The sequence below is a fragment of the Haemorhous mexicanus genome, chromosome 2, assembly GCF_027477595.1.
Source record: "Haemorhous mexicanus isolate bHaeMex1 chromosome 2, bHaeMex1.pri, whole genome shotgun sequence".
NCBI lineage: Eukaryota > Metazoa > Chordata > Aves > Passeriformes > Fringillidae > Haemorhous > Haemorhous mexicanus.
In genome coordinates this window covers 94344245-94366937 of record NC_082342.1, presented here as the reverse complement: position 1 = coordinate 94366937, position 22693 = coordinate 94344245, and the positions used below count along the sequence as shown (strand labels likewise).

General features: G+C 37.7%; 1 protein-coding gene across 2 annotated transcripts in view; it reads right to left on the bottom strand.

Moving 5' to 3' along the window:
* The window catches only part of NCK2 (NCK adaptor protein 2), an 84240-nt gene that overhangs the window by 3255 nt on the left and 58292 nt on the right, over positions 1–22693 (bottom strand). For both annotated transcript variants that reach the window (XM_059839573.1, XM_059839574.1), the window contains exon 4: positions 7376–8097. In XM_059839573.1, coding sequence (XP_059695556.1) covers positions 7376–8097 — 722 coding nt within the window. The remainder of the gene's footprint in view (positions 1–7375; positions 8098–22693) is intronic.

The following is a 22693-nucleotide window of genomic DNA, read 5'->3' as shown; positions in this document are numbered from 1 at the left end:
ACAGCAGAGGACCAACTGGGGGGGTAAGGAGCCCTCACATGTTACTGCTGACACCAAACTTCACAAAACCACACCCTGAGACCTCTACACTGCATTTGTGAGGGATCAAACACACACCGAGTACATACCCAAATAAGCTGGAGGAGAGCATTTTCTCTGATATGCTGTCTTTATTCCTGCAATAAAACAGGTCTCTGCCCACACATCCCTCATGTCCTGCCTGTCCCAAAAATCTCATCTCTTGCATCTCCCCCTCACCTGCCTTAGCTTTTCCTGCCTTCCCTCTGACTCCATGCACTCTGCCCACAGCAAACAAAGCTCCTGCCATGCCTGCTGATCTGGTCCAACTCAGACCCGAGGCTCAGCTTTGGGCAGCAGCTCTTCTCCTTTTGTACTGCTAAAGGCAGCAACAACTTCCACACACCCTTGGCCTAACCCTCTTCTACCCCAAGCCACTACATTCCAGATCAACAGGCATCACTTCTTTAAAAATTATTTTATGTAACACCCATAGGATAATTACTTGTTCCATCTACAATCCAGGGTCACCAGGCCTTGACCAGGTCAGCACAGGCTCCATCAGGAAGGCTTCCTCTGGCATTGAGCAGCCACTGGCTCAAAATACACGGAACACTCTCTGTGACTGCCAAGAGGGGACTGGGAAGGGTGGGAGAAAGTGATGGAAAGAAATGTGCATAAGAGTGTATCTTTGAGATTTCCAGTGCTCCACCCAAGATACATTTTGTGCTCTGTTGTCCATCCCTAACTCCAAATATGAAAACTGCTATTTTAAAAGCCAGATATCTCTGATATTAAGCCCCTGCCTCAGCAGCATCATAAAGACTGCACAGAACTCACACCAAAACTGGCTTATTTTCAGCACCTACCCCACTGAGTTAAAGCTAACCTGGCTGTACAAACACTTTGCTGTGGTTAAAGTCCTGAATGCAGTGTGGACAAACCTTCCAGCAGCCATAGCCACACAGGCCTGGTTCCAGTGGAATCTCCATAGTTCCAAGCAGCAGCCATTAAACAGGGAGAAAGCACAGGCCTGCACAAAGCTCTCCAGAAGCTTTGGGACCCTGGGCTCAGGGAGGAGAAGTTTAGGGCATGGGTATTGTGCTGATTGCTGTGCCCTGAACACAGGCAGGTCTGTAGGGTCTCACCAAGGACAGACTGAGGCAGCAAGTACAGATTAGCCAGTCAGGATTCCAAAAACAGTATCAAATCTTGCTGACCAATTTCTGCTGCTTCCATGGGTGATGCCTACACCAAACAAAAACCATTAACCAAAAGGCCCTCAATTAAAACAGAAGAACTTACGAATGGGAAGTTCATAATCTGAACTAAACTTGTTTGTTTGTTTTAGCAACAGGAAACAATTTTATAGCAAAAGTTTAAAAATAACTTTAAACAATCACTTTGCTCTCAAAAATCTTTTACTATTTTCTGACAAAGTAGTTGTTTTTAGCATGTCAAAATTATGAGTTTTCAAAGCTCCTTGTATCTGATAAGAAACATTATTTCTAGGCCATAAAGGATGTGCTAATGACACGCAGAAAGATGCTGCACCTCTGACCTACTGTCCTGTGACCCAGGCACTGGTCATACTTCTTTCTTTGTGAGCTGATCCACACAATATGTTAAATACTCTTTCTGCCAGTTTAATTATAACCTTAGTGAATGAACATTTCTCATGAACTATTGTCTATTCTCCACAGCCCTGGAGCCTGCTAGTTAGATTGACACATAAGTGGAAGGCGTTATCATATTTTCTGCAGAATATGTTAAAAAGTTTATTTTTTCATTATCTGATTTAATTTTAAAAAATGTAAAAAGCGGAAGGGCTGATCTAACTCTTTTGAGAGTCATCATCCGGTGCGAAGAGATGGAAGAGCTCAAACAGCTGTTGCAAAAATCCTGAAACCCTTCATTGGTCTCAGAGTAGTAACTTACACAGGACTCAAGAATGAACAGCAAAAGCAATTTGACTTGTTTTTGCTTTTATTTTGGTTCCTTCTTGCCCTAACAAATGCAAATTCATTAAAAACACTATTTAAAAAAAAATATCTAAAACTATTGCTCTTAATACTTCCATTTCAAAGTATGCTGGTTCGATGCAGTTTGAATTGGTTCCCTGCTGTCCTCCTTGGATGTGCTCCAAGTCTGTTTATTTTATTTACTGTTTAAGCTATTTTGTTCAAATTGCTGGCCAATTTTTCTCTCTTCTCCCTCTTAAATTAATTGCTACATTTGGATGTTTACACACTAACTTTTCCAGGAAAAAAAGACTCACATACACCAAATAAAGGTGTATGTGAGTAAGTAAGAAGTAAGCTTTAATCCCTTAAGTCTATAGAACAGTTGATGATTCTGCAACAGAGTTACAGAGCACAGCTTTGAGGCAGGGAAACTATGAATATTTCTGCACCACCATAACTGGAAAGACCTAAACCTGAAAAACCTAACCTGAAGTTAAATCAATTCCTAAATCACAAAATTAAATATCAGGTTGAATGCACCTACAGTCCGGGTGTAGTAGTACCTTGAATTGTTTTCAATTCCTTTAACACCTGCTTATATCCAGAGATGACCATGAGCTAGCTGGTGCCTATGGCATGTGGAAAACAAATGGTAGGAAGTTGTTTCTTTATTTCTTTGGTGAAGAACTGAATGATCTTTTAAAAAAAAACACAACCAATTAAAAACTACCACGAAAACAAGTGATAAAGCAATATAAGGAAAAACAAACAGGTGAAACACGAAAAACAGAGTTACCTCTTCACATCCTCAATTTGAGATTTAAATTTTAATTTTATCATTTATAAATGGCAAGGTTGTGAAAAACAGTTCCCTCTGAAAATCTTTTACTGATCCTGTAACTTATTTTAAATTTTCCCTTTCAATCCAATTCTGTTTGCCAATGCTCTTTCTCCAAGAAAGATATTCTCACACACTCATTCTTCAAACTATTCCAGGCCCTTTGAGCTCCCCTCAGTGAGCCTCCCCTGGGGCTCCCCAACTCCTCCCATTTCCATACCCAAGTTTTCCCCCATTTCTCCTCTTACTCTATCACCCAGCCAAAAAACTCACAGTCATGGCTCAAAGATCTAAGGTCAGGCTGGAAAGAGCCATCTGAGAGAGTTAATTCCTTTTTCTACCCCTTCTGTTTCATTTGGATATAAGTAAATACCATTCTCCTCCCTGTGTAATGGTCACATTCCAAAATCAATATTACACAAGTCACAAATATGAATTGGTTTCATCGATCTTCAACTACAGCTTTAATAAGATTTCTGTTCTTCCATTTAAAATAAGCCTCTAGGATATTTCCTTACGCCTGTTTTCAAAGAAAAATTTTCTCCTCATGTCTGCTGTACTTACCAATCACTGTATGTCACAGACATGACCAGTGTTCACTTTTTAAACAGTTACCATATTTCATTGCTTCTATCCAACAGCTGCAGGATTAAAACCCCAGGAAAACATGCGACACTGAATGCTACAGAATTAGCATCTCAAAAAACATACAAACTCTGAACCTCTGCCTTCTCCTTCTATTATCATTATTGCTAGACAAGAACAGAGAAGTTAAATATGATCTCAAAAACTGACAAATCCAGTCACACATACAATCCTCAGTATCATTTTAATATGCCTAAAATCATCATCTTAAAACTATACTCTGCAACTCTCTTTAGGATAGGTTACTGTCATTTGAATGCCGTGACCCTACCAGCAGAAGGTAGCCATTACTTCCTAATGAGTAACTGCTCCTGAAATCATCCAAAAACTTGCATAGCTCACTCACTAGCATAGGCTGAGAAAAATAACACCTTCTCTGCTTCATGAGAAGACCTCATAGGACTACAAAGCACTGGTGTTTGCTGATCACCAGTTTCACAGCCACGTGCAGAGGACTGCAAGGGGCCCACAAGTTCTGACAAAAGCTCCCTTTGAAGTTTAAGGGTGTCTGCAGCAAAGGCTCTGCTCAGAAGCTGGAGGTGACACACTACTGCTTCCTGTTAGCTGCAGTACTAGTTAGCACACTTGTTTCCTGGTGTGAACCTGAACAAAACAACACTCTCCCACCCAAATTTGGTTCAAGTACTCAGTGAAGTCTGAGATCTTCAAAGCATGACAAGAAACCACCCAACCAAGACTACCAGTATCAGCCAAGACCTGTTTGTCTTGGGTTAGGAACTACACAGAGAGAGCAAAACTCTGACTGCTGAAGAGCCTGCAATAAAAAAAGTGGCTCTACGGAGACTGCACAGGTTAAATCTGCTTGAACTGCAGGTTTCATTAAACTAGCAGTCTGCAACAGAAAGAACAACTAGTTAGCAGCATTTCTAACTAAGCAAGTACCCAGTTCTTTTAGATCTCCAAAACTAAGGTGACATTACCTAGGCATAACATAGTTGGCAAAAACATTATCAGTAGGGAACTGTGCCTGTTACATAAACTATAGGCTTAAATGGTTCAAACAAGTTTATGGTTCCAATAATAGTATTTCGTAATTAATGAAGATAATCAGCCTCCTAGCTACCTTACAGAGTTCATCTCAGGTTATTCTCCTCTATGGTAGCATCCTCTAGGTCTAAGTGTTACCGAGGAAAATATTTCTGGCTAAAGGAATCTGGCTGTGAGATAAACATCTGGCAAGTTAAACCTAGAGAAATATTGTAAAATCTTGCAACTACTAAGACTTGAAATGCAAAAACATGACAGTCTCATCTAGTGAATACAGAGTAATACAAACCTTCATCTATCCAAGGACAGCTTTTCATAGCTCAGTAACAAGAGCAAAATTGAAATCTAATGAAAACTTTTATGCAGACCAATTTTTGTAACTATGGTGATGGAAGACTACAGAAAACTCTAAAAGAGGTCAAAAATCAGGCACAGGATTAGTAGTATGACTCACCGTTTTATCTATGGACCTTTCTAGAAAGGAATAACCCCTGCATTCCTAGCATTAAAGGTGAGTTAACAACACAGCATAGTGGGAAGTGCTGATCTGGTGGTCAGATGAGCAAATCAGAGAGCTGACAACTTGGCTCTGCTCAGTCTGTTCTCTCTAATCAAGACCATCTGCTCAGATTGTGAAGACACTCCTGGTGACTTTTAGACACAGCATGAACAACCTCTGTAGTCACATGTGTGAAATACAGCAACTGACAGAAATTCATGAGTCATTGCTAAACTCTTTCTTTATTCCATATATAATAAGTTTGAAATAGATTTTTACGATCCTTTTCTCAATGCTACCAAATATGCCAATTCACTTATTGTACCACTTGTGGCACTCCAGGGAAAAAACTAGCAATCCCCAGTGTTTTATAATTCACATATATAAACACACTATATGATGGAATGATACATAAAGATTAGGGCAGATCAAAGTTTGAGATGTAGTAAATTATTTCTATAAACCTAATAAAAACTAAAACCCACATGCAGTACTAATACACAGAGGTATTTTCGTGCATAACTGCAGTATTCTCATTGCTAAAAAAAGTCTCAAATACAGGGTTTGCAAGACCAGATAAAGAGTACAAAAAGAAGGGGAAAAGCTAAGTTTCTCAGTTCAGTGCTTTTCTTTTTTTTTCCTGCAGGTGTGCAGAAAACTTGCTGTGATATGAACTGAATACATTTTCTGTTATCCCAATAAGTGCTAGATGCTAGAAAAAGTTTGAAGACCACATTCTGAATTAATCTTTTTGTACTCCAAAGCAATGATTTCCAGCAACAATGCAGGCAAAAAGTTTGAAACCGCTTCGAATGCAAGAATTTAGTGTTATGATGTCACATTAAATAAAAAGGTTACTGTCTTCTTTCAAGGTAGTTTGTTTACTCCAGAGATAGAGGCAGACTCTTAAGAGCTAAAAAACCAAGCTGTAGCATAGTGGTCACTGTGGCATACTATGTCCTGAGAAATGGGCAAGCATTTTTGTATTTTAAATAATGTATTAATTTTCAAACTCTCCTTCTGGCACTTTCCCAAGAGATTGGGAAAGTGAAATTGATAGCAACAGTCTCAGGATAAATCACAATGCAGCCTCTAGATCTGAAAGTGAGTTTCTACCTGCTGGACTGACATGCCAAGAATCCACCACATCCAGTATGCCTCTGACAGGATGTTGATAGAAAAAGTATGTTGAAAAAAACCGAATTACTGTAATTTAATGATTACCATAATCCTCCAGTGGCTTTCTACATTTTATAAGACTGTGTATCCCACATCAGTCTTTCCTTCTGTTGACTAAACCAACTTGATTCCTCTCAACCTCTGTCAGTCATGATTTCTAAATTCCTATTTTTCCCCTTATCTTCCTTTAGCTTATTTTTATTTAATTTCTTTTTTCCTATTCACCTGTGGTTTATTTGCATTTGCCTTTGTTTAGTGATTACAATTAAGCAGGAATAGGAATAGGAATTCAATGACACGGAGCTTCAAAGAAAGGGTAGTTTGATGGCTATCATGTTTTTTGCAGAGCAAATTCATCAAGGAGAGGTGCCTGAAATTTAATCAGACAATTGTGTCTTCAGATAAAAATATCTGGGACTATTACAAAGTTGTACTTTGTCAATTTTCTCAATGCTATGTACGATGTAAGATTAAAATCTGTCACCTTTTCAAAATCTCAAAGGATAATTAAATTTTAGTGCTTTAACTGCAAATTCTCTGGCCTCAGCACACATGAAAGTCCTTTCAGCTGAATTTTAAATCTGAACTTTCAGAATGACATGAACCATAATCAGCATTACTCAGATCCCCCTGATGCCATCAAGGCTCAAGTTACAAGGCATATGAGCTGCTGGCTTGACCCTCCCTGTTGTATGTAAAAACCTTAACAACTAGATATAACAATAACTTTATCTTATTACAAACTAAATTATCTAAGTGGATCAAAAATACATTAAAAAGGAGTTTTAACTAATAAAGAAACTATGTAATTATTAAATTATAAGCAGAACAGAACATACCAATGCAAAGATTCTATTTGAAAATAGCTTTAAGATCAAATCAATGACCAAATTTTCAATCACCTAGAATTATTTTATCTTGCAGTGCTTTAAATTTGAGGATTGCATGAGAAACACATAAAAAGCTAAATGGAAGCCTGAAATATTTACTCGATTGTCCACAAATTTAAAAAACCCCTGGATAATACAGACCACAGCTGTTAAATTTCAGTGTAAATGTCACTGCATTTCACTGACAGACCAATTCTCACGAGGAGGGAGGGTATTGGTTGGCAATGCTGACGCCCTGCTCGCTTTAAGGGTGAGAAGACAGGGAGTCTGTTAAGTGCTGTGCTTGCTAACCCATGCACGGGGGTTACAAACCTGCGGGCTGAGCACCACTTACCGAAGATTCACTGTCTCTAACAAGGAAATCTCCTTCCACTCCCCGTTCGTTCAGGGCACATTCTGCTTGGTGCCGGGTAACGTTCCCGTAATACCACTCTCTTCCAGCAAATCGTCCGGTAGAAGATGGTCCCGTGTAGCTTATCTGAGGCGGATGGGAAGTGTTCATGGAAGGACCATCACTAATGATTACTACATAGTTTTTAGGAACAAGACCAATTTGACCTCTGGAATTTTTACATTTCCACCATTCTGGGTCATTTTCTGGCTTTTCAATGACTTCCATCGTTTCCCCTTTTTCAAAATTGAGCTCTTCATCTGTGACCGAGCTGAATGGGTACAGTGTCTGAACGATGTGGAGTACTTTGGTGCCCTGGCCGTTACTCATGGAAGCGCCTTTCCTAAGGCTGAGAAAGCTGGGTGAATCTGCAGTTGCCTCCTCAACCTCCTCTACCACATAGTTCGAAGGGAACCAGCCGATCTGTCCATTGTAGCTCCCTCTCCACCAGCCGTCGCTGCACTTCTCCATGACAATCACCCGGGACCCTTTAACGAGGGACAGCTCATCCTCCCTCTCGGCAACATAGGCAAATTTCACGTAGGCAGGAATGTTAAGATCGTAAATCCGGTCAGCGCTGCTGCCGTTGGAAGGGTACTCTGCGTCTGTGCTGGGAGTGGGGGAGGCATCTCTTGCACTCGTCTTTCTCTTGGTTTTTCCCAAGCCTGTTAAAGACAGAAACGTAAAGTGGTCACTTGGAATGATTGTCCCCAGACTGCAAAAGCTGGATGAGGTGACATGCTGTACCCTCACTTCAACAACACTGCTAAATGGAGATCTCTGCTCTAATACTACATAGTCAGGAAATAGCTTTAGGAGATTCTCCTTAACATCCAGCTGATGCACCATTAGGTAAAGAGCAATTTGTGTTATAATGACTTCTATTCTCTTCTCAGAAGGAGCAGAGTTTAAGCACACTTAAACACAGTGATTTCTTCACTGGCAGAACAGGTAATCACTGAAATGTATCTTTAAATTCCAGCCAAATGACCATGCCTTTTAATTTTGGATATGACTTCAATTTGGCTCAAACAAAAAGTGAAAGAAAACCTACAAAAATTATTGAGCACAGAAATAAAAGCTAAAGTTTCTCTGCAGACTGTATTGCCCTCTTTGCTCTGGCAGTACCCAGGCAGGCACTGCTGCAATTCCTTCCAGCTGCAGCCCCCCTTCCAAAACCCACACCACATACATTTCATCACATACTGTAACAGTAGAAATCTGATGGTGAGGAAGACCATTTGCATGTGTTTCCCTATGATCTGTAAATTCAGGTGTCCTGTCACGGCTTTAATTATAGTGTTCAATACAATGTACAGAAGAAACAACAATTACATTGAACACATCACCTTTTTTTTTAAATTAGAGAAACCATACTAATGTTTGTTTAAATACAGAAAAATTGCACAACACATTTGATGTACTTTTCAAACTTTTGCAGCAATCCCTCCTTAAGCTTATATATGAACAAAATAATAAATAAAGTGAACAAGTAGCCCTCTCTTGTGAAATTCACTTATAAAATTTCTGAAAAACAAAAGATTACGTCACAGTATAGCACAACCAAGCAACACCCAAAATGTCATGCAAGGGACAGAAAGCAAAACCATCACAGAAATAGGAGCATTTATACTTTTCTCCATACTCATAGAGCCTGGGTGGCAGGCGAGAGATTTAGTTGAGACATGAGAGCACACAGGCTGATTATAGAATACTTAATGGAAGAAAAATAAATAAAGGTATTTTGTTTTTATTTCTTCAAATAATCTGAAATAAGGACATGCATGCTATTTTATTTTTAACTATTCAGGCCTATTCAATCCAGCCACTCCACTGCCAAAAAGTGTGCTTTAATATATTTAGATATATATGTACTTGCATATACAATGAGCATCTTCAGCATAACTGTTTGTTCACCCCAAAACTTCATGCTTATTTCACAGTTATCTGCACAGCACAGACTAACTGTGAGCACATAACCATGCAGAGATTGCTGTCTCTGCATGGGTTAAAAATACATTAATTAATACGTGGTCTTATGGTCTCAGAAGATGGCAGAAAATTCTGATGATCCTGAAGTGTTTCCTGACCTTCCCCAGCAGGGCCTTGTTTCCTGCTGTAGCCTGCTACATCCTATTGTCATTCTAACTACATCACTCCAGCCAAGAGCCAGTGGCTGCACTTTCAGGCAAAATGAGGGAGGCAGCTTATTGTTCTAGGGGAGACAATCACAGGAAAAGAGTGTACAAGCAAGTACTAATCAGAAGCTGGTCAGGCTCTGATCTCTGCCATGACTGGAAATTTTCATCAGTTTAGAGATCCTTTTTAACCAAAAAGACAAGGATGTTTCAGAACTAATGAGCATTAAATTACAGTGATATAAACAAACACAACTTAAAGGTCGTTAAGAAAAGGGGGAAATTACTTTTATAAATTCATGGAAAACAAGCAACTTCATTTCAATAGATTCACTCTACATAAAGCCCTCCACTGAGACTAAGCCTTCCAGATTAAAAACTTAGACTTTTATGGCTCACTAATGAAGATATGCAGTCCACTTCTTGGAACTACAGCAAAAGAACTAATGAAAAAAGCAGTAGATGGTGAAGCAGCTGTCCTACCTAGTTGAAACTCAGAGCACAGAGATAACTGTGAGAAATGGGGATGCAGAGTGGCAGGAAAATGCCTTAAACTTAAGTATCTAAGGAAAAAACCTGTTTACAAACAGGTAAAAATCCAAAATTTTTCAAAAACCCTTCTGAAATCTGATAAAAGTATCTGAACATTTAGGGAAAAGTTATCATTCAAGCACTGTCTTTCATTTGGAGTTGAAGAAGTTCCCTCTTTTTCCACAGACCTTCCAATAGTGCATCTGACATCTCAAATATTGCTTCCTATCATGCCCATTAAACATAAATCATTACAAATTTGGGAAAATAATAATAAAAAACAAACATAGTAAATTTTCTAATTTTTATCAATAAAGACAACTGGAGTTCTTTGGTTTAAACTTAACATTTCATGTGAACAAACTTTTTAAGGCTGACAGCATGGTAATGATTAACATTTTGCAATAGCAGCAATGTGCACCAAAGGCTTTCCAGTTGGTTTGACCAAAGGAACAAACTACGCAGACACTCATCTGCAGTCAGGCACAGCAAAGGGAATGCAAATTATCTAAGAAGAGTTTTTAATGTGAGGTTGCAACATTCATAACTGTGCCCATGACTGAAGAGGAAACAAGTTGTTCCATGAGCAGAATGAAGGAAATCTGTTCCTGTTTTTCTCTTTATACCTCCTGCTGAACTATTCCTCCTCTTCCTCCCCCTTCTCCTGCAGGATTCACAGTAAGTCCCCCTACTATATGACTGCTTTCACATTCCCAGGTCATTCTCATACCTCTAGGTCCCCACTGCAATCTCCAAAATACCTTCAAAGCATACTCCATCTCCCCTGGTGCTGCCCTCCTCCTACCTTTGTTGGGCGGGTTGGCCAAGCACAGCGCCTGGTGCCCCCTTGCCTCTCAGCCCTGCCTGGACTGAGCAAAGAGCTGGGGTTGCTCAGGCTTCTCCTCCAGTGAGGGACATCAGTAATGACTCTCCCAGGCACAGACTTGGAGAAAACTAGTTAGTTTATCTCTGCCAGTCTGTCAAGTTTGCCTAAAATTGGCTGAGTTATCAAGGATGGACAGATGGACGGAATATGACAGCTGACTGTGACAGCATGACTAGTGTAAGCTTCATTTCCTTAGGAAAGTCTAAAAATACAGTTTAGTGGGATGGCTCATCACAGCTAAGCAAGAATAAAGTCAGGTCAATTATAAACTTTGCATATGCATCTATAACAAAAAACCACAACTCCATTAAAAAAAGAAAAGTACAATCTACAAGAGTCATCTCTAGCAGAGTAAGCACTCCCATTCTGCTAACAGAAATGTTCACTTACTACTATTTGTAAGGGATTCTTATGTCTGAATGGAATGAAACACATAAAGGATTTCATGGAAAACAAAACATTCAAGCACTTTGGGAGTCACATGTAGAAAAGTTGAATATTCTTGCAATTGCAGTCATAGTTTTGATGTGTTTTATTGTCTTTGTTCTAATGAAAACCTATCTTACTGATCTATCTACCTATCTACTACAACTGTGCTTTTCCTATTCTGATTCACTGGTTACAGTTCATCTGTAAACTGTGGAAGCCACAATCCTTTCTAAGACAAATGGTTGTAAGGAGTAAAGCAAGAGGTTAGCTTTCAAGTGAGAGGAAAAGTGAGGAAGGAAAAGAAGCATTGGAAAGCCTGTTTTGCTACTGCAATTTGTAGGAAGCAATACTGTTTACAATCTACAATAACCCACAGTAAATTACTTCATTTTCACTCTTATAAATACATTCCCAAGTGATGTGAGCTGGTATAAATCTTAGGATATATTACTGAGACCAAAAAAAAAAAATCAACTGGTTAGCAATATTTCCAGATAAGGCACCCACTGCAAATCCTCCATCTCTCTGCAGTGAAAGAAATCCACTGGCCCCACAGTTAGTCCTAGGAAAACCCAGAAACGTGCCTGTCGCATCTCTATGTGCTGTCTTCCTTTCCTAGCTCAGCTGTGGCTCTAAAGAATAGCTTGTTTTTTGAGCAGCAGGCTGAAGACCAGTTTCCTATGAATTTGCTTCCTGTCACTTAAGTTTCCATTGTGCAAGCACCCCTTCATTATCAGCTTGTCCCTGATACAGTCTTTCCACTGTACCTATAAGGTCCTTGACCTTGCACATCCAATTCCCTCTCCCCACAGCATTTCCAGCCTTCCCACCTCATCCTCCCTAAACTTCCCTAGGAAATGTCTTGAGCTCCCCCAAGCCCCAAAGCTCAAAGTGGTGGAATTTCCCTGTGGTCCATCCCCTTTGGCCTGATGGTGGGCAGTGCCATTTCCCCTATCCCCCAGGTGTGTCTCCTGCCACGCTGGCCACACTCCTGGGCCAAAGCTTGGCTGCCTGTCAGCACAGATGCCCCAATTGCCCAGGTGCTCCTGCTAAAAACAAAAGAATTTCTCTCCCTCTTCTACCTTCAGAGAAGGCACTGACACAAAGCTGCAGAGCTACAACCTCTATGAAAATTGGTTCATAAGATAAACAAGTTTAACTACATTTAAAACATGATTGTAAAACATACCTTATCAAACACACACATAACAATGGCATAGAAAGGGATTCTTGCCACTAGCATAGGTTTGTATTCCATTTGCTAATTATGGTTTAATACTCGAAACTACCTTTACTAGGAAAAACCTACTTACAAAACAGAGAACTTCCTAACTTTACAAAGATTTATTTGACAAGTCTTTCCACGTTCCTGCAAGCTGGTATCCTTGTCTGAAACTGATGAGCGACCACATCTTGTATTTTAACTGCATTTGATCATCCCTAGAGATGAAAGAACATCTCCACAGGCTTATCCATACTCACAGTTATTAACTTCTGCTTAAGAATAACATGAACCAAACATTAAAGGTATTTGCAGTCAAATTCTCTAGGATCCTCTTCCCAAGACTGCTCACTAAATTTGTAAAATCTTGTACGTAGCTTAACTTTAGACTAAATACAGTTGCATTTCTTTTTTGAAGGAATTTTAAGTTGATTTGATACCTGACTTTTTCTAAAGTTGATTTGCTATTACTGTCTTTTGATTTGATATTACAGCCTTTTATATTTTTCCCCCTTCTGTATGCAAAAATCATTATTCAGTACCAAATGACAATTTCTGAGAAAGTGATCGGAGAAATTGTCTCTGATTTTAATAAATAATTTTAATATACAAATAATGGGCAAAGATATTTTTTGCAGCTCACCTGCATATGAAATCAAAATCACAGGACAAAAAAAAACCCCAAAAACCCTTTCAGAAAAACATTGCAATACAAGAAACTACTGCTTTGAGAAATTGTGAGATACCAAATTTCCAAAGCAGAATTCCTCAATTCAGAACTCAGTGAAAAAGAATAAATAGATACAACTCCTTAAGAATCCTCCAATAGCTTCTTATTCACACATCAGGAACAATTAACGAAGGACACTCTCCTCCAAAAATGACCTTTAAACTATGGAACACACTGCAAAACTAACAAAAGGGTCTCAGTACAACTGAGTTTTGAAAACTACTTCCTCTTGAAGGGACTAGAGTTCTATAAAATGGTGTTCTTCAAATACCCTCTATCAATGTTGGAGAAGCCAGTTTTAAGTCTAAATATGCAGCTGGAAATATAAAAATGGAGGCTGCTATAAAGTAAAGCTGTCAGTTCTCCCCATGGCAATTAGAAAGACAACCATTTGTGCATTTTCATCTATTGCTGTATTTACATATTTTAATAGATTTTTTATCATAACAAGTTGGAACTAATTTTTCCATAATGTATTCAACTCTTTATGTCTGAAATTAGTTTTTGATCAGTTAATATATATTACTACAAAGCTGTAAGTTGGCAAAAAAGTAACTTGAGCAAGAAAAGAGTCAAAGAGATAGCTTGAATTAATATAGCATCAAATACCAACAGGTACTCTCTTTCACAGTCTATTTACAAACACAACAAGCTTTTCACTCAATTAAAAAATTAAAATATGCTGTATCATCCAAAAAAAACACAGAAACTGATACTAGAGCTGAAAAGGACACACATACATGCACAACTCACACACAGGCTGTCAAAGCATGGGTTTTAAACTTCACATAAATAGTTGAGAATTTAATTATGGGAAAAACCAATTTAAAAAAAAATCTTCCATGGGAAATATGAATTAACCAGCAACTCAATTTTTAAAAATACTAGTGACCATTACCATCTGAATTTAAAAAAACCCAAAAAACAAAACAAAACCAACAAAAAACCAAACACAACAAAACCCCCCCAAACCAACAAAGTAATTACTTGTAAAATTCTTCATACTAATTTTAATGCATTTTAATTTAGCCACCCTCACTCTAGAGTAAAATGCTTTTAACAGTACCACTTGCTTTATGGTTATAAAACACTCCCAAAGAACCCTACAAAATTATAGAAGCCACAAAGAACATGAGCACAGTACAATTTTAATGGAAATATTTTCATTTTAACAAATTTTTTATAGCAGTGAGTTTTGTTATTTACAATTCAAACTGAAAGCACTTCTGAGTGCTGAAAAATTTAACCTTATTATAATATTTGAAAACAATGACTTCCATTAAAGAGCTAAAAGATGCAAGATAAACAAGTTTGAAGCTGATAAATTCGAGGAAGTCAAACAAATGAACTAGGAGAACTCCCAGTATAAATATCCAGTGCGGGGAAAAAAAAATTAACATAATTTCTGCTAATTTCTGAGTTCTATAAAAAGTTAAGAAATAAATTTCATATGAAATTAAGATATGTTTTAGTTCCCTTAAACATTAAATCAAATTTTACAGAACAGCCCTCCTTATTTTAAAAATCTTCAAAGGCAAGGCAACCATAAATTTTCATTCCATTTACTAATCTAGTGTTTTCTGTTAGATGTAAGAGAAACAAGCAAATACCTCAAAATTAATTTTTAATTTAGAAGTAATATTTCTTCAACATTTTAGCTATTTTTTAAGATACCTAAAATTATTTTTCTTGTGTATTCTAACAAAATTGAAATTCCATCTGACTTCATACAGATGCAGTTAAAAACAATGATCCTTTCTTGTTTAACAAATAAGTTATTCATCTCTGAATATTACAGCAATGAATTAGATTGCATATTAATGCATACATTTAATAAGACTGCAAAGTGTACAGTGTCTGTTTTGAAATAAACTAAAAATTGCATTAAGAAAGAAGCAATTAACTTTTCAGGAAATTCTTCAGGAAAAAACCCACCACAATGCAATGTAAATTAAGTAATTCATCCACTCAATACAGAGCTAAACACAACTTCTTGTCAACTGGAATATTCAAATCAGACATTCATGTAGTTTTGTTATTTATTATTACTTTTATAATTTCAAATTAACTTGTCTTTGCTTCTTTATTACTAAAGAATTCAGCAGACCAAAGTTTCTTCTGTTACACAGAAAGAAAAGCCACACATTTCTGTACATTTTCAGACTGCAACCTCCCACTCCTTCTTCTCCCCCTCCACTGACACGTCCAGTTTCCAAGAAAATGTTCAAAGGCTAAGATCCATATGGGATAGTCAGTGTTTTAGAAGCAACATATCCATCAACAGCACTCTTTAAAGGACACTGCTATAAATTCCAGAAACCTTCAACTGCATTTGTAATAGAGAAATAAAGCTTTACAGCTCAATTAATGACTTTTTGTATCTTCTCTAAGAAGCTCAATATCGAAAAAAAGCCACACTAGAACAAATCAGAAAATGGAAACTCTTCTCTAAATGTCAAAGTGAAACTCTGACATTTCAACAACCAGGCTGCTTTATCACTGCTCTTCAAATACACAAAAAAGTTTTCCATGCATTAACACTATTCAGTCAAGGAGGCTTCTGCAAATAAATCAACTCAACAACTATATTGAGAACAACTACTGCATTAATTCCTGTAATTTACACTGTGCTACACATGCCTATTTGTGATTAGGAAAGGTACACTCAAATTCCAGTATCAGGTACTGAGTTTTCTGTACCCAAAGCATCTTAGAACAAAAGGTTAAAATTATTAAGATGTAATATAGGGACACACTGAACAGAGACAAATGCACAATCTGCAGGCTTCCATAAACTGCCTCATGTATGTTCTTACCCCAGTGGCAAGGTGAAGTGGAAGACTCATTAAGCAAATTTAAATGGTCTTAGGATTTAAAATCCTCTATATAACAGGAAAATAGCAGGCTTGGTCTCAAATATAAGGCATATAAAATGAACAGGGTTTCTCAAGACCTACCATTCCAATTTCCCTATACATACTTAAATTGAAGCTTGCTTGCTTTAAATAGGCAGTCTCTGCTTTCAAACACAAAAATACTTCCACTTAAATTTTTAATCTTATAAATTATGCTATCTTGACTTTGAAAGATGTCCTGATAAGAGAATATAACCAGAAAAGCCTTAAATCTAAAGCAGCCCTGTAATTCTAAGAGCATACCTATAAAGTGTTGGGAGAAGGCACGGTAGCCATGTAGGACTTCCCATTGCTTTCTGTTCCCTTGATGCAGAGAAGAAAAGCTACACTGTTTTGCCTCTCTTTCACAAACACCAACAGAGGATATTGACCAAAGAAATCACTAATATGCATGAGATGCTCCAAACTGTCTACCTCAATGCATACTCCTGTCCCTCAGGAAGTGTATCATAGCTTGTGTTCCCTCTCTCCTTCCAGCACTTGGTAGAAAGATGATTTATATTTAGCTATCTCACATTTATATGAAGTGAAAGAGATGCACATGACAGCTCAGGATACAAATTTGACTTCCTAACACTAACCCACTCAATTAAAAAAAAACTGGGGGAAAAAAATACAGCAAGGTACAAAGTAGACTATCCTGAATGCAAGATGACAACCCTCCAATTTAAAGACCCTTCCAAATAACCAAGATGGAATTCTTCTATTTTAGATACACGTAACTATGGTTCTAACTTAGTCATTTCACTTCCTGTACGCTCAAATTTACTCTCAATTCTGTATCTGAAAAGCAAAGATGTAACAGATGTTACAGATAGAGGCTGAAGTTTGGATCACCAAGCCTAAACCTGAACAGACAAACTACAAAGCAGCAATTCTACAGCCCCTCAACTCAAAGAAATGCTTTAGAAGACAATGATCCAAATACTGACTAAAGGGCAGTATCTCAGCATCAAAAAGCCCAAGACAGTCCCTCCTGAAAGTACAACAGTCACCCCTACCCTTTGAGCTTACAATGTTTTACTCCAGTTGACCCATACCAACACCAAGCAGGATGTAAAGCCTGATGTAAGGCCAGAACGCCCATGTTATACTATACTAACGTTTCCCAACATTAAGTAAGTGTTAAAAGAAAATACAAGATGTTTATTACATTTTCTTTTTAGAAACCTCAAAATTCCTCAGAAGCCTGTCATTGATACTGCAGTTTTATTGCAAACTCCTATTCAGAAGGGGAAAGCAAACTAAATATCATCTTTTCTGTACTAACTTCCTTTCTGAATTTCAATGCACATAGCTTTGTTAATCAAGGGCTCTCAGGTTATTTGCAATTGCATACACAAAATCAGGCCTCTCCATCTCTGAAGGGTAAGTAACAGGCTGAAATGGCTCACTTAAGAAACAGCCCACCTCCTCTGAGGTTTAGTCCTCACAGCCAAAACACAAAACCCCAGGACTGACACACAAACCAGAACAATTTCTTCTGTACATATAAACTCAGTAGCTACAGAGTATTAATAAACACATTTATCTCCTATTCCAGAGAACAATTTCCTGAATGAACAATTGAAAAAAATATCAGGTTGGTCAGGAAACTTGTAGAGCCCATATACAAGAAGAACGACCTTTCCACCCCATCAAAATACATTTGTCCTTTCTGTTTTCTTTCACTTTCCATATCCTTTAATTTACAAAATCCCAAAGACTGCAAACAGGCATTATAGCAATGACTGCATACAATTTAGACAGTCTACAGCCTAATTCCTAAATCAATTTATAGTGCAAAATACAGCTACAAATAGCCATCTATTAGAAAGAGCAACCTTAAATGCCCACCAGTCCAAGCTGATCATCTATTAAGACAGGTGTCTGTCCAAATGAACTTGCTGAGACCACAAAAATAACTTGTCAATAAACAATCACATTCACAAGTGAATTAACTCTTAAAAAAAGCAATGTGTGCTGGAACCTTTCCCCTTGAAACAACAGAGGTGGGCATTCTCTCCAGCACTGCAGCTTTGTGCTTTATGTCTACAAACACTCCACGCATGTCAATTCCTGTTTTATGGACAGACTCCACAAAACAAAACACTTTTGAGACTCAGAAAATGGAAGGAAACCTTTCCTTACACATTCTAAGACAAACCTCAGTTTTCTTTTAGCGTGAATGCTAATTTACAAATTCTGTTTGCATGGTATGAGAACGAGTCACGTGTCACAGTCTTCGAAAAACCAGAGAAACAGAAAGCAATGGAACCCAAGTGGAAAAAGAAACAAATAAATGCTTAAAAATACTCTGAAATATGAAACCTCAAGACAGCCCAAGGACACACACACAAAATAAGATATCCATCCAGTAATACCAAAAGAATTACTTAAAGTTGCATATTGAAGGAAATAGCCACATCTGAAAGAGAAAAATTCCCCAATGATTCTAAGGTGGGAGAAGGAACAGCCACCGTCACCTATGTATTGAAAAATCTCTTGTCCTTTGAGTCACTGTAATTCCTTGGAAAATGGAGTCCCTCAGAGTACATACAGAGGCTACTGATTTTTGCCAGTTACCTTAGCTTGGTCTTTGTCTTTAGAACGGTGACCCAGCTCCACACACCAAACAAGGCACACAATACCCCTAATACCTCAGCTCCTGTCATCTGTTTCTTCTCTCTGCTACCACCTTCATGTGCTAGGACATGAAGCCAAAGGGGATGACAGTATGCAGAACATACAAATATATGTACTCCTATAAACATGTGCTTATGGAAAAAGTCCAACCTAGGCAGAGAAGTGCCATGCAGTGACCCTCACTGCAGCCCCAGTTCTGCCACCTCAGTCAACTTCAGTTCTCCCAGGAACCTGATGGAAAGGAAGACAGAAGGGAACACTGTGCAATGAATCCAGAACAAGACAGTACTTGGGAAAAAACCACACTCTTATTTTCACCGGTTCAGAAGAAGAGACATAATTAGCAGAATGCTTTAAGTATTTTATTCTACATAAAAAACGAAACATCAAAAGAGTTGAGGGTTCAGACACAAACTTTTAAGACTAAGAAAGTAAAAGACTGTCTCCACACTGGAACAGGGCGTAGGAGGAGCTACCGGCAACGGAGTGACTCTCTTTAATAGTGAGCTGTGAAACTACCTCGGGAGCTAATTTTTGGGCTTGCTCTAAGGCGAGACTTTACAGGTTGAAACAACTGGCTCAGAGAGGGTCAAAACCAAGGGTCCTCCAAGGTGACAATTGAAGGAAATAATACCAAAGACAGTACACATAGCCACACTGAGTTGAGGTGATCCTTTTATCTTTTCACACATAATTATGAATACAATAAAGGCTCGTTCTTTGATCTGTAAATGCCAATGTACCTCCAAGTACACACAGACATTCTGCATCAGAAAGGGGGAAAAAGTATATACCTATTAGATAAAACTTCTAATACAACGAAGAAATTTATTTACTCAATATAGAACTAAAAATAGGAGGACTTCTTTATGCCTTCAGCCTTACAACGTTTTACTGCAACCGTTACAGTAGAAAAATTTGCTGAAAGGTAGAACACATCATGGTTTCCATTATATTTTTGTTTTAAATTCTTGAAGCAGCACATCCTTTAAATTATCTACTCGAATAAATAATCTACCCCAATAAAGCTAAAACTTCAACAGAACACAATATATACAATTGTAAACTGAAAAAAGCAAACTTCTGAACCATTACAAGCTAGCACAGCAACAAGCTTCAGGTTCTGCATTCACTGCTGCATTTGGCTTTTTACTTTGGAGTAAATAAAGGGCCTGGTGCATACATTCAGCAGAGAAACTCTTACCAAGCAATAAAAGAAGCATTATTCTATACCATGAGTTCTCCAGAATATTCACCAAAAATGCTTTGCTTTCAGCTCTTTAAAAAGCATGAAGTTTGTGTTCAATTTTCATTGGGGATTTTTGTTGTGGTTTTGTTTGTTTGTTTGTTTTGCATTAGTCTGCTCTGCAACTTCAGATTTTTTTCCTTCTCAAGCAGATGTTTCCTTAGAAATTACAACACAGTATGTTTCAGAAAGCCTGATTTTAGTTTCACCAAGCAGAGACTTGTATTTCTTTCATGTTACTTTCAGTGGACACAGTTGATAGGCACATAAAAATTAGTTAAATGTTTGTGGGTATACAACAGGTCCAAAACCATAAATTCGTGAGTTTGTTTTGCATTCTAAATAAATATTTAAATGTTTTATAGTAACACTAATTCAAAATTAATGTATTTTTTGCAATTATGTATCTAATTGATAGTCAGAAGGCAGACCCTGCCCTGTCATCAGTGTTCTTATGTCATTTTCCATGTGCAAAATGACTGCTATTGGGTATGTCTCCATACCTTCAAAGATCACCAATAAAGTGAAAATTACTACTTTAATCAAGTCTAGGTTTTAATGATGATTGTGAGGCAGATATATTTCCAGAAAGCAGCAAAGTATTTCAATTACATATTATACAAATCATCTGCTACCACTCCAGTGGCATCAGCACTGCCAGCACCTAACTCCACATGCTCTAGACGGGAATCTAGAAGAAATCTCTTCTGTGTTTGAAATAATTGTGAAGATCTTCCATTCCTCCTTCCTCAGCAATCTATGTAACCACAATCATCTATTATTACTGTGAACATGGAAGAAATGTAGTTGTTCCTGCTTATTTTTCCCCCGAAACTCAAGACAGCACCACCTAAAAGGAGTTCCCATCACTTCTCCACTACCACAAAACCATGTTCTCCTCAGTTTCATCACTGGTGCAGAGCCACCACCGTTGCCACACTGTCTCACAAACAAACATGCTTACTCTGAGCAACGCAACTACAAAGCAGGATGAAGCACTGCAGAGAAAGTGCTTCTGTTAAACAAAATCAACCATGAAATGAGCTACTGAAGGATTCCAGGAAATTGAGCAAGAATTTGTGCTGTATATAAACACTTCCACTACTTCCTCTCCCTAAATTTGAACTTAAAGTCCTGTGTGCGAACTCCTTTAAAGTGCAAATAGAGATGACTTACTCTCATCCAATCCTCCAAGAAGCACAACAGACATGCCACTACTGTCATGCCCACATTTTCTGACAAGCTAGAAAGCTTCAAAGCAACAATAAGTGACACAGAAAAAATACTTTTTACTGAATTCTTACAAGGGGATTGATTTTATCACTAATTTCAGCTAGAGATGTTTGGCTAAACAAAAATTTCATATAATTCCTTCTTAGGAATTTTTATATGTGATAATAATTTGACAAGTAGCCATATGCTTTAAGGAGTTATTGGTCTTTTAAAATCAACTTTATTAAATGCTGGTTTTTGAATGGGAAGACTAGCATTTCTTACAGGTCTGTGACAAGGAAGGCCAAAAACACTGGAAGCTTGGAGTTCTAGAGAGATTAAAATAACTCTGTTTGTATTGTAGGGGTGACCTGTTTTTATTACAAGAGTTGTATAAGAGGCTGTGCTATACAACAATACACTTATTATAAAATGATACCATATTTACTTTTATTTCTATCATTCTTTCATTCCATAGCAAATTTTATGCTTTTACGGTGTCCAGAGAAGACTAGAATTGGAAATAACTAATTAAGAACTAACAGAAATATTTCCAAACTGGTACTTGTTTCTATTAAGAATTTAATATGTTTTCTGTGATCTTGCAGGTAGGGCTCAGACAGGCCACTGATAAACAAACAAATTCATCAAGCAAAGAGTACTGAAGACTCAATTTAGTGCTCTGACTGTGCCAAAAATACTGGACAGACTTCGTATGATTACACTTTTAAAAATTAGTGTGGAAGAACTGGAAAATATTTAGCTAAAACCTGCAATGTTAGAGTCATACAAGTAACTTTTATGAGTGAAAGACCTTAGTAATCAAATTTCAATACTTAAAACAAGATTTAGAAGCAATCTGATGAACGTCAAAATACCACCTTGTAAGTTAAATCTGCCACACACATCACATCAGAGCTACCAAAATTGGACCACTAAGATATTTTTTGAAAGTCCTCAAAACCAACCAAAACAAGCAAAAAAAAAAAAAAAAAAAAAAGGGCAGTAACATACACAACAGAACTTAAATGTTGATAACTTCACTGGAGAATGAGATTTCATAACCATATTATACAGAACTGTGATGATAATTTTTTAAATCTGAGTGAAATATTTATAGGTAAAAAGGAAGTACACCAAGCCTCTTAACCAACAGTTATGAGGAACAGTTTTCCATTGCTAAAAAAACCATTGCATTAAAGAATGAGTAATTCCTCATTTCTGCTTCTTACTAGGCAGTGACTCTGCAAAGAAAGAAGGGCTAACTTCCCCGTCAATTTCCAAATGAGCACTGAGAAAGCAGTACTAACTAGCCCTCAAATGAGAA